At 36.6% G+C, this 13,742-nt stretch overlaps 1 protein-coding gene across 5 annotated transcripts in view; it reads right to left on the reverse strand.

The window, feature by feature from the left end:
• Nucleotides 1-7,196, reverse strand: part of ptena (phosphatase and tensin homolog A) — a 28,264-nt gene extending 21,068 nt beyond the window's left edge. For 2 of the 5 annotated variants that reach the window (XR_015512807.1, XM_087289608.1), the window contains exons 1-4: nucleotides 6,448-7,196; nucleotides 1,135-1,219; nucleotides 886-930; nucleotides 757-800 (exon numbers count right to left, since the gene is read on the reverse strand). Coding sequence is in view for 4 of the 5 variants with exons in the window: in XM_087289608.1 (XP_087145734.1) it covers nucleotides 757-800; nucleotides 886-930; nucleotides 1,135-1,219; nucleotides 6,448-6,532 (259 nt within the window). In the remaining variant the exon portion in view is untranslated. 5 annotated transcript variants of the gene reach the window in all.
• Nucleotides 7,197-13,742: the final 6,546 nt, after the last annotated feature.

The raw sequence follows: 13,742 nt of genomic DNA on the forward strand, positions 1-13,742 counted from the left end.
AAAGCTGCAAAAATATCAATAACTGTCAATAAAGCAACACATTTAAACAGCTGCAGTAGACACTCAAATCCTTTACAGAAAAATACATTGCACAGTAGATTCTGCAGCTCAATCAGTAGAATAAAGCAAAGGAAAATCATTGCTTCAAACATTTGAAAATGTGCACTTTCAAAGAATGTACATTAGTTTAAAAAAGTATATCCCACATATATGCATAAACATACATGTGTAACTACTTTAAAGCATCTTTATTCTGGTAAACACAAAATAAAATAGTTTAAAGAAAGCTGCAAACCACCAATCAATGACTTAAGGGTATTTGTTTTCCTACTATGAAAGTCAAAGGGTACACATTTCCAGCTTTCTTAAAAAAAAGAAATAATCTTCTTCTGTGTTCAACAGAAGAAAGAAACTTAAAAGATTTGAAACCACTTGAGGGTAAGTAAGTTTTCATTTCTAAGTAAATAATCCTTTTAATGAACATTCTGAAGTACTGCATGAAAAATGAGGAATGGAAGTACCAAATTTAAAATGAAATAAAATCCTTACATTTCATGTCATGATAGGATGAAAAACCACTGACCCTGACTCCCCCAAAACAGCAGACTATTATTTCCCCCAAACACATTTTTTACTATGGACAACAGTTTAACTATTTTAGAATTTGGGCAAAATTAAAGAGACCATAAAAAGTAGTCTTTTTAACACTAGTTTCAGAATTAGACACTGTTAAAATGAAGTAGGGGTTGTACTCACCTCTACAGTTGAATTTAGATGCATCGTAGTGTCGTTCAGCACATCTAAAAAAGAAAATCAGGAGAGTTAAACTCCGAACAAACAATTTATGTTTGGTATGTCATTACTCAAATATAATTAAATACTTACAGATTATAAATTTTATAATGATTCTTATGCTTGGAATCTAAAAACCTGAAAGACAAAAAAATTAAGAAAGACAGAAGTTACAATTTTGAATTTCAACAAGCTATTAGATGAAACAACTGACTAACATTTGTTAGTGACTATTCATTCAAAAAAAAAATGCATAATTTGTCAAATTTACGGTGAGACGAAATAAAAATAAATAAATAAATAAAAAAAAAAAGAATTGTGTGTTTTACCACGTTGACTTACCGGACAACGTCATCAATGTTGTTTCGGTAAACACCTTCCAATCGTTCGGCTGGAAAGCCCATGGCAATGATGTTAGGGTATATGTCTGACATGTGTGTTAAAGAAAAAGATCATATGTGCACTGTACACCAGGTTAACATTAAGCAAAATAAACAATAAAATTAAATCTACAAGATGTTACTACATACATTCAACAATCTAAACAAGAAACTAGCGCTGCGTCTTATTAAAACATTATCATCGTAACAATAGTAATAAATGAAATATGTCTCACAGAATGGTGCAATAAAAATATTTTATGTGCCAAATATTTATGTGCTACAAGCATAGGTTGTTAACCCAAATTTGAGTAATCAACCGGGACCTTACTTTCTGTGCACCTGCCTCCCCAGTAGGTTTTACAATGCTACTGGCTAGAGCAGGCCCAAAAGTAAAGCTATAGTGCCTCAGAGCAGAGCTGAAAATAAATACTGATTGTGAGAGAAGAGACAAGCAAGAAAAATGACAACAGTGAATAAAAATTTTAAAATCAGCAGAGGCATTCAGTCATCCATTGTGTTTTAAAGTCGATGAAATAGATGTAATTTGATCAGAAAAATACTTAAACATTCATTAATAAAAAATAAGTAACATTTCTCTAAGGAAATGTTGTATTGCAAGAAATATCTTTATCACAAAAGCCTAACAATATGAACATGTATTACCTTTACCATGTAGGCAAATGAGGAAAACATACTAGATATGTGGACAGCGATTCTACTGTAATCAGACAGATTGCAGCTCAAATAGCTTACCGACTTGAAAATTACATAAAAACAAAGGCAAAAACTGTGATACAGACGCTCAGCTGTCTGTATAGTGTAAATGTCACACTCTCACCATCATCATTATGCATTGACCTTTTAGCAAAGTGCTAGACCGTGGGCACAGGAGTGTCTGCACTTCAAACCTACAAAACCAGGTCAGACTGCTTCACAATCCTGACCTGAACCAATGAGATCAAGGGTCACCAAGAAGTCACTGCATTCAAACACAACTCCAACACTCAATCACACAGCTTTCTGACATGGTGAGACAATGCTATCTCCCTCTACTGAACCTCATTTTTTCCCATGCATTATTTTCTCACTTTTCTAGCTCACTGTGCATCTGCAGGCATTTGCACTGTTCGCTCGGCTCCCATGATGTGTGCAGACTCTTGGGCTACTTCACACCTCGACCATAACACGCTGGGCTTTTCAGTTCTGCTCGTTTCCTGTCATGCACTGTCAGAAAAGAAAGCCAGAAGCTTTTTAATTGGATGAGTCAAGCTTATTTTGAGCCCAATTGCTTTAAAACAGTTAGCGACTCCTACATCATCACGACTGTTCGAAAACCTAAAAGCACTAAATTAGATTGTGTTCACAAATAAGTATCCCTGAACAAACCACAATAGATCAGAAAAATGACTAAAAATTGAATGTATTGTGCATGGAAGAAAGAATATGTAATGTTTTTAAAGTTATCACATCTCAAAATAAGACAAAGTGAGTAATTTTCGAAGACAAAGTATAGTCAAGTTATTTCACTCGGCAGCCATCTTTGAAATGCCTCTTGGGTAGTATGCTCAGGCATTCGTTCTAAATGGGAAAACATCAAATTCTCCAAAACTGTTTAGCAAGCTAACGATTAAATTACATATTTAAAATCACCAATAAAATTCAACAAAATCTGTCTAGTAAGTTTAGTTTCTAAACGTCAGAATAAAACAAAAACTGCATATTTTAAGATTGCCCAAGCTAATGCACATGCGCACTTGAATGGAACGAGATCACAACACTAACCTCACTTATGGCTGTTTTACACATTATCATTCTCTAAATAATGCTTCATCTGATCACACTACTCTTCTAAAGTAACTCACAACTTGTCTTGATTGTGAATCTCCTCCAGAAATGACAGCGACCCTTTGTTTACAAGCTTGTGGGTGTTTGATTAGTGGCTGTTGTGTGATGTGCGTTTGACAGGACGCACTGTACCTTGCGTTTATTTCATACAGATTACAAAACATAAAAACTGTTGTTATCATCTGCACTTGGCTCTTTGAAAGCACAGATTTCAAGCTTTAATTGGATATATTTCTTCTGTCTGTGAAGCAAGTATTCGCTGAGATTCCAGTGTGTTTGTTGACCACCAAACTGTCATAAAAGGACACATCTGGTCCGAGTTCTCTCCCCGGAGAACTGTCAGTCTCTTGATCTTATTCTTCAATGTGAAAGCGCGCTCGTTTTTTCGATTGTTTTTTAACTTATGATTCAGTCGCCTATAAGAGAAATGACTAGAAATACTAAACGGCAGAATTTAGTCAAACTACTAGCTCTACAAAAAAATTGTTTGCATGACTGTACAGACAAAGTAAAATATAAGAAAATATAAGTCTGCAAAATTAAGCAGCATAACGAGCTGTTTTTAACTTCTAAAAATTAATGGAAGTGAATGAGACAGGAAGTCTCGAGCCAAAAAATTTTAAATGGCTGCGCCCGCTCATACGTTAAGAATAAGGTGAATAGAGATCAATGATTGGCTCCTGTACTAGAAGGCGGGGTTTTATTCACCATATTGACCTTTCAAAACTATACGAGTGACATGTCTTAAATATTCTATTGTCTTTGGTTTAACTGAAGGGACATTTAAGCCCCTATGTAAACTAAATCAATAGTTAACTTTTTTCTGTCCAGGTTTCGAAATTAATGGGGTCTTATGGCAAAATACCAAACCCCCAAAAATCAAGAGAGATGGCCAAAAACTTGTGCACAAATCAGAACTATCCTAAAAATATTAAGGAATTAGCTCTTAAAGTGAAAAGTGAAAATGAATGAATGCCTTAAATCTGAGGCTTTACAAATGGTTCTACACATACTACATTATCGAATTGCAACCACATTTAAATGTAGCCATTTCTGTTGAGCACAAGAATGTAATCACCAATGAGAGAGGGTTAGATAAGTCAGTGTTGAAAACAACAAACTTAGCACAACTTTTGCAGGTTCCTCCTCATAGAGCAACATTATGAAAGCTTACATGCAAGAATCAATCTAGGGATAGACTGATAAGCCAATAATAATTTTAAAGTTATGATCGGTAAATCATCAACTACCGATATGAAAATGATATGCTATTGTCTATATAAATATACTGCTCAAAAAAAGAAAGGGTAAACTTGGAGTTATTGCATATAGTAATATATATATAGCACCAACTTATTGCACACCTCATCCTAGACAAAAGCAGATAAAATGTGCAAGATCATAGTAAAAATCCCCAGAGGCTTGTGTTTCTGCAATGCCACACAATGCAGCCTTGTTCCATCTTTCATAAAAAATGCACACGTCAATGTGAATAAAACATACATCCACATCAAGGCATGTTCATCATGTGCAAGTAATGTGTAGAATAAAGTCAGCATGACAAGACATCTTCATTGCATCTCTCTCCTTCTTCAGATGCCAAGTAATACCTCGATGTCAGCCAAGAAACATACACAGTCACACAGAAAGAGGCAGTGGTTTTAACATGCAAACCATTTCCACCCAAAACTCTCAAACACCGTCCACCCCTTTAAATGTACCGATATGCGAGAATACTGACATGGTGCTTAAACCACACACTCGGTGTGCAAACAAATCTCAGAACTACAGCAAATGCAAAAGAAAGTGAGGTTGGGGCTTATCAAAACACTAATGTCTAAACCAGAAACAGATAATGTAGTAATTTAAGAGACCGAGGCATTAAACTCTGCAGCTGACAGCTTGTGTGACATTTGACCTTTCCCAGCATGCTCTGTACTCCAGTGGTGTAGCTTTGCAGAATCAGAGGTGAGATTTACTGCAGTGGGGGAACAGGCAATGCTGGATAATCATGTCCTCCTTTGTTTAGAAAAAACCTCCAGAAGTTCACCAGCATCACTCATGGATCTGTTAGACTCCTGCATTTGACAAAAGCATCCCGTTTATTGTCGAACACCTGGTCTGCCACACTCAAATCTATAATACTTGGAAGGCAGTAAAATTGAGCCACTCGCTAGTGCAAAAACTGCATGAGAACAATCACATCTGCTTAGAGTAGCTCACACCTTACCCACATATTCAGTGCTTGCACACATCAGCCAAACAAGAGGCGATTAACAGAAAAAGGAGAGGTCTTAAAGCAAATGAAAATATATAACTTCTTCAACAGTCATGATGAGTTTACGATCAAAAGGGAATTTCCACCAGAGTTCTGTTTTTTGAGGCATGTAAATGCTTGGAAAAATAAAATATTCCTTTCATTTTGTTGTGTAATAATAATAGGTCAAGAGCCAGGGTGATTAACTGGCCATTATTTGAGAGAGAGCTTGGCTTTTTTAGATCCTAAACCATCTGACAACTTTGTCAACTGGTTTTAGTCACTTCTGTTTTCAAAATCCCAATTAATTTAGCACGAAAATAAATTTATGAGCACATCACAGAGAGTTATCAGCCACTAACCAGAGAGATTTCTAGATAAAGGGTTTTCAGTGGCTGATATCGGTCAACCGCTAATACAGGTACAATAAATAAAATGTTAATCGTTCAGACATCAGAATCATGACCACAATTTATCATCACCCACAGCATTAAGACGTGATGACGAGGCAGGTTCCAAGTGAATGAGTAATTACCTTTTTGATACGATAAAGATGTCAGACACTTTCTTGGCCATGAAGTAACAGGGCGATCTTGTGTTGGCAAATCAGTGAATTCAGAGATTTCTAAGAATAGCAATGTTTAAACACAATGACTGCACTGCATTATCCATTAGCTTCAGTGAATAGACCTCTCATGTCTTTACATGATCAATAGCACTGTCATTAGAGAGTACAAGAAATCACAGAGGTGTCAATACACTCTGATTTGTTCAATCTCTTCAGCAAACTACTGTCATTGTTGTGCTAAGCACATACAGGAGCTGTCAAAAAGCAAAACACGCCGCGATTACACAAAATGACAGGGCCTCCTATACTGTATGTAATTCTGCCTGTCTGGAAGGAAGCTGTCTGCCATTACAGCCTTGATGCTGTCAAACCAGATATCTGAGCACGGCCATCCCACTAAGTGAGGTTAAACACAGTATTTCACTATTAACAGAGCAAGTGCGTCATGACTAAGCATTAAAAAAGGTTTTTAGCCAAGATAGAAAAAGTCTTAAAAATAAGAAAGTCGTATTGTTACAGCTTCACCTCGCTAAAGCGTGACGTTTTAAAGACATAACACATATGTATAACTAACACAGACAGAAAATATCAAGCAAGGATACAAGTGAGGTCCAAATCAAATCCATCCTCCTGGTACCTCCGCTTATTCCGACTGACTATTTCTTTTAGTTTAGCAGTCATTGCCATGACAGCAGTTCAAAACACTTCAGTTTTATTCCGGTTTATTGTCAGAATGGGGGTAATGTTTGCTCGGGATGGCTCCGTGCCTCGCTCACCCTTGACTGTGTATGTGTGGCCCGGTGGGTCTTGCGCAGCGGGCCGGATTAGAGTTTCTCGCAGACGGGCCTCTATCCGCTCCGGCGCAGCAGGCCCGACTCTCCCGGTCCCGATCGCTCAGTCCTCCGAGCTGCTGAAAAGGTCCTCCGATCCCGCGGCCCGGTCAAACCGGAACGCATCCGATATAATAACAATAATAGTAAGGCAGAAGTCTGTGTGTCCGGCGCGCGCGCCGTGATCAGGTCCAAAGAGAGGAGCGAATCCTCTCCATCTTCGCGCGAAGAAGAAAACACACAGGCGAGCCTTTCCCGACTAGCATCGCCCGCTAGCCACCACTGCTAAACCCCCCCTCAAAACCCTCCTAACGAATGATCATCGTCGTCGTTGGATGGCCGAGTTGGTTCCACGAAAAATACAACTGACAGTCTCCACCTGAACTGCGTGTTAGATGTGCGACGGTAGCCGTTGGAGAAGCGTGAAGATGCGCGGTTTATCGGCGGGACTCATCTCTCCTCAGGGTGCTCCGCAGCTCCGCTCTCAAACTGCCATCATGGCTTCCCACAGAGGAAAAAAGAACGTAGATCCGGCACGTTTACCCAGAAAAAAAGAAGGTATCTTGCGCCACGAGCAGAAATAGTGCGCGGACGCGTGCCGTTTAATGATGAAAATGAACCATCCAAACAGTCTCTTTTGAAAATATTAGCAAAGAAAAAATTGCAACTTTTAAAGCAGGCAGCGTAGAAGGACAATGAGATGCGTTCCACAGCGCAGTGTTGACAAAGCAAAATTCGCGTTGAAGGATATGAGCGGAAGGATATGCGTTTGAGGATGTACGCAGTGCGTCTCGCTGTCAGAGCGGTCACGTGCGCGCACGGTTGTCGGTACATTGTTTCGTTCCGTGCGGAGGGAGCGCTGCTTTCACCCCCCATACATCCAATAGAGTGAGTAACCTATATTCTCCAGGATGATTTCTACAGCTAAGCCTCGAGGGTCCTTCAGAGAACTCTAGGGGGTCCATGATGAAGATTTATAAATCATATTTTTGCATTCTCGTTGCATTTCTAACTATAGAATAACCTCATTTCTAACTTTATAACTAAATCAGTGATTGTCAGCCGTTTTGACTCAAGTGGCCATGGCAATATTCCAACGCAACCATTATTAGGTAAATCATTTTAAAAAATAGAAAAATTAAATAAAAATGTAGTCTCAGGTATGTAGGAAAAGTAGCCTAGGCCTATTCATTATAAAAAGACCATGATGGTTTAACATTTTAATAACATGACAACAAATCTCACCTAGAAGTCTCATCTTAATTATTTAATTTTATTAAAACTCAAATAATTGTATTTAAAATGCTAAGCACTCTAACACAACATTGTTTGTTCTTTGTAAAATGGCTGCTTTTTAAAATTTGGGTTGACTGTGAGGCTTCAAGGTGAAGTTTTCTGAATATATGATGGTGTGACCCTTGTTTCATTTTCCTTCCACTGAGGCCTTACAACCAAAACCACATGAAACATTGTCAACAGTGTTTAAACAAAGATAACACTATCTCTGTTTGTGTGTGTGTGTGTGTGTGTGTGTGTGTGTGTGTGTGTGTGTGTGTGGTGTGTTACTTCTAATGTTTTACTTCTTAATAGTTTAAATATAATGTACTATCCATAAATAGACTGTAAATAAATTTAACAGTTCTGTTATCAATTCAGACAGCAGAGTAATAGAGAAAAAATTCTGTTATTCAAATATATTTTTTATGTTTTATATGTTATATAATATAAAACTATATTATTAACACATTTTATTAATTAAATTAAAGCTGCAAAAGTATTATTAAACAAGTTTTAAAATAAAAATGAATTACAAAAAATACATTGAACCTACATAATAAAGTTTTTAAAAATCTAAAAGCTAACGCTACTTTAATTCTAAAAATTTTTTTTATTAAAGCAGTCCTTATTTAAGTAAGAGATAATACACATCTAACAGCAGTTTAAGCTGTTGTATGCGACAGAAAAACTTTAATCTATGCTACTGGATGTGTGTTATCCTGCTTTTTAAAAAGATGCTTGCCACAAAATTAAACTAGCCACAAACAACAGATCTAAGCTGTAATAATGTATGAACTTTTTAATTAAAAGTAAATCTGACAGAAACAAACATTGCTTAAACTAACCTACTTAATATTCAATCACAAGATGGCGCCAAACAGTCAAGAACAGCAGAGTGAATGATGAACATTAAAATTGCAAATATGCATACTCATCAATGGTCAAGGTGATTCAAAGTACCTGCATGAGCTTTTGTTATTATTAGTTTATTATTTAGTATATTAGAATCAAGTATTCCAGAGTGCAATGTAATAAAATAGCTTAAAATATTAATGAAAGAACACAGGCATGAGGATGTATTATAAATAGTTCACTCATTCATTCATTCATTTTCTTTTCGGCTTAGTCCATTTATTTATATGGGGTCGCCACAGCGGTATGAACTGCCAACTTATCCAGCATATGTTTTACACAGCAGATGCCCTTCTAGCTGCAACCCATCACTGGGAAACACTTATACACTCTGATTCACACACATAACCTACAGACAGTTTTTTTAGCTCACCCAATTCACCTGAACCGCATGACTTTGGACTGTGGGGAAAATCGGAGCACTCGGAGGAAACCCACGTGAACGCAAGGAGAACATGCAAACTACACACAGAAATGCCAACTGACTTAGCCGAGGCTCAAACCAGGCAGTGACCTTCTTGCTGTGAGGCGATTGTGCTACCTACTGTGCCACCACATCACCAATAAATAGTGTAGTTTGCTGTAGACCAAAGATATAGGGCTCGTGTGCTAAAGTTGGCGCTTGGTAACCTTTGGTTTGGCCTGTCATCAGAAAAGAGAGGGAGAATGATGGGGAGTTGGTTGGGGCAAATGCCTTTGACAGAAACCATCATTTCGAATTTAATGTAAACTTTAGTTTCTTTGTTTTATTGATGAGCTACAAAAAAAAAAAAAACTGAAATTAAATGTTGTAAATAAGTAGACTTTTAAAATGTAAATACTGTCAGTTGAGAGATGCACAAGACATCAGCGAGCAAATGAAGGCAGAGGCAGGAGCAGCTGGACTGGTGTAATCAGCATTGAAGTTCATTGTGTTATAAAAGAGATTGTTTATGTTTTTACTGTAATATGTTCATTACAAAACTGCTAAAATGACACTGCATCATTAATTAATATGGTTTAAAGCAACGTTTTCTAGTTATTTTGAAACATTAGCAAATAAATTAAGAAATTACTCATAGCAAATTTAATATCATATGGTTTGGTACATTTAGCTTTGGCCCCCAGCCCTCAATCAAGTTTGGTTTTTGGCCCTTTATAAGAAACATTTGGGCACCCTTGATTTAAATGCTACTTGTATGTGAAATTGCCCCTATACCCACATTCACTATTCCCTACATTAATCCAATAAAGTAGTTCTGTAAAGTTCTGTTTCTTTGTGTGTTGCGCTAGATAAATCCCTCAGAAAGATAAGATTTTTAAGCTGCCATGAAATCAAAATTATTTTTTTAGGTATCAGTATGAGTATTATATCAGTATTATAGATATCATATGTTTTGATGATATCTATAAGCTGGTGCCTTAAAACAGGGACTAAATTTGCATTAAGAAGATATAAACATCAAAAGCTTGCAGTTTGTCTGCCTAAATGGATCAATTTTTTTTGACGTCAACCTTTAGTTTCTCAAAAAAATCTACTGACCAATCAAATGCTCTTTAGTAGATGACATGCTCCGCCCCTTCAAGACATCTCATTTGCTTTTTATTTTATCCACTTAATCTAAACCGCTCATATTGGCAGAGCTGTGATAAAAATAAAATTATTGGTTGTTTTTTTTAAAGGGAAGGAGATACTTTATGTCCTGTCCTGTCTTTAATTTTTTTGTTGAAATGACGTCATACTTCAGACAAAAAAATGTTCATTACAAAGCACTTCATGGGACCTTTTATCTTCTTGAGAACTATAGTTATGATAGTTTACAGATATTTAACACTTTGCGGAGAGGTGTCTGATGCAGACCTGGTGTAGTGCAATCTGAGCTGCATCCAATGCTTTTTATTATTTTTATTATTGCCCAAATTTTAATGGTTTCATGCATGTAGCCTTGTTAATAGTGTGCTGTATGAACATGTTTTGCATTTATTTTCTCCAGGTTTTAAAAAAAAATTTTTCAAGAAAATTGTATTTGAATATGCAGCAACTATAGTTGACGGTGGATAAATAGGTTGTAAGAACAACACATGTAAAATCTGAATAGGAGAACATTTAGCTTTCTAACTCAAAGCAACTGCTTTCAAAAGATCAATTCATTTTCATAAACACATTTATTATGTTTAAAATTAGAAAACCATTTGATATGAAGCCCCGGAAATTACCATCATATAATTTAATGAATATGAAAGATTTTGAGAGATTGAGTTGAGTTCCTAAGGCCATCTCCACATATACACAGGGATTTTTGTAAACAAAAACTTTTTTTTTTTTAACACAGACCCTAGTGCTTTTGAAAATCTTCAGCCTGAAAAGAGTTTTAAAAATGTGGGTTTCAGTGACAGTCGGATACTGTGTTTTTTGTAGAAAAAAAAAGCTGCAATTTAGACAATACCCATGTTTGTGTGGACAGCAGGGCCTAAGGTTGAGACTGAATTTGGTTGTAGTTTTGTGTTTTTCTTCAGTTATTCTGCATTTTAACAGCAGGGGTTCATTATTCTCTGTTCACTCAGCACTTTAACTCTGCTCTAGTTTTATTTGAACTCTTTGTAGAAGTGGGACCAGTGGGGATGTTCATTTTACGCTGAGGATTTTGCTATATCAAATTGTGTCAACAAAATCAGAAAAGTCTACTTTAAAGTAAAGATATCAATAGTTAAGTTATGTTTAGATGGGGTATTATAAAATCAAAAATCATTTAACAAGACCAATAACCTTGGTTTATTAACTTATTAACACATTATTCCCTAATTACCTATGATTTATGTACAGTATACAAGGTATTTCCCCACTGCTTGAACATTTGACAAAGTATACAAAAAACTATAGATTGCTTGAAAGATTTGTTTTATTCAGATGACTCTAGAAACCTTTAGGATTATGTTGATATATTTGTGAACAAAAAATAATTTTAGTATCATGAAATTTGCCTTTATTTGAGAGGGTTTGCATCTATTTTGCATCCTGAAATTAGGGGTTGGAAGTTGAAGGCCTCATGTTACAGAAAATAAATCAATTCCATTTTACCTTTCTTGAAATGTTTTATTTTGTTGTTTGCTTGCATGTCATTGACAAATGAAAAATAGATAACATGCAGAAAATTACTCACAAAAAGAAAATGGCAACTATAAACTGGGCTTAAATGCGCTCACCTAACCCTACCTGTTACAATGGCATCACTTGCTCCATTGAGTGCATGGTTTCTGACATTGCATCACTAAGATATGCAGTCTCAGCTTGCATCATCAAGGCTGCATCCAGATACTATTGGAGCTGTCTAATGGTATGAAACATGAATGAAAGTATTTAGATTTTTTTCAGATACATAAATGATACTTTAATTAAATAAAAATGTATTTTAAAACATGTACCTATAGGATTTTGCTCTATATGTCATCTTGTTATTAGGAAATTCATTCAGCAACCAAACTCTCGATGCATTGTGTATTATAGGATTGATTGAGTGCACTTTAAATACACTAGTTTTGGCCACCACTAAATGACTGCTTCTTTAAATGGTACACTATTTAAGGGTATAGGGTGTGATTTCGAATACACACCCTATGTCTTTTGAAGGACAAGCTTTCTGAAACACCCCACCCAAACTTCCTGTTTCATTAACTGATTTCTTGTGGTCTTCAAACCATTCAGCTCTCAATATAAGATGCAAAAGCCATTTCTTAATCCACTGTATATAAAACACTAACATATATAAAAGACCTCCATATTAATGCACAATAACAAACTCTATAATAAAACACACATGGTGACACGGTGGCTCAGTGGTTAGCACTGTAATCTCACAGCAAAAAGGTCACTGGTTTAAGTCCCAGCTGGGCCAGTTGGCATTTCTGTGTGGAGTTTGCATGTTCTCCCCGTGTTCACATGGGTTTTCATCCGGGTGCTCCGGTTTCCCTCACAGTCTAAAGACAAGCACTATTGGTGTATACAATAAACTAAATTGGTCATAGTGTATGTGTGTGAACGATTGTGTGTGGATGTTTCCCAGTACTGGGTTACAGCTAGTAGGGCATCTGCTGTGTAAAACAAATGCTGGATAAGTTGGCGGTTCATTCCGCTGTGGCGACCTCTGATTAAAAAAGGAACTAAGCCAAAATAAAATAAATGAATGAAACTTTAACATCCCAGTTCTTCAATGATATCGGAAAGTGTTTGGGACAAAGGTTGGGAAACACAGGCACAATATTTAGGTGAATAGGTGAGTGTGTCCTGTCCTTACCCTAAGTAGGTCTCCCTGCCTCCAGGGTCTTATTTTACAGATGCTTTATCCCTATAAGAAAATCCACACACCGTAACCTTTTCAGCACTGCAGCTAGCAGATTTAAATAGGGTTACCTAGAACAGACTGGATCTAATGCTCTCATCATCCATACTAAGTCTAATTGGGAATCCCCTAAACCCATTTGGGAATGCCTAGGGCGCTCCTCTATAAATCCTTTCAGCATCTGAGGAGTTATTCACCAGGAGCAGGTTTTGGGACTTGTGTTCTAGGGTGCATTATTATAGGTAGATTTGAGCCATGACCTCATGTAGTCTGATTATGAACTACTCTTTCCAACATACCGGAAAGAACATTTCATGACTACATGTGTTATTGTTAGGTCAAGTTATATTTGCAAAATCATCTTTTTTTTTCCATGGTAACTTGTGGGTTGTGCACTGGTGACCTGCAGATGGCGACAGAGCGTTGAAATAAAGTCTGGTTACGCCATCCCTCTGTTTAATGTCACTTTTGCCCTTGTTTCAGAGAACAGAGAGCGAGCTGTATGCAGTCACATACTGCGAGTATTAAAATAAACTTAAAAAAGCAGACACATGGTCATGA

This window comes from Danio rerio, chromosome 17, assembly GCF_052040795.2.
Source record: "Danio rerio strain M-AB ecotype USA chromosome 17, GRCz13ab, whole genome shotgun sequence".
In the NCBI taxonomy this organism is placed as follows: Eukaryota; Metazoa; Chordata; class Actinopteri; order Cypriniformes; family Danionidae; genus Danio; species Danio rerio.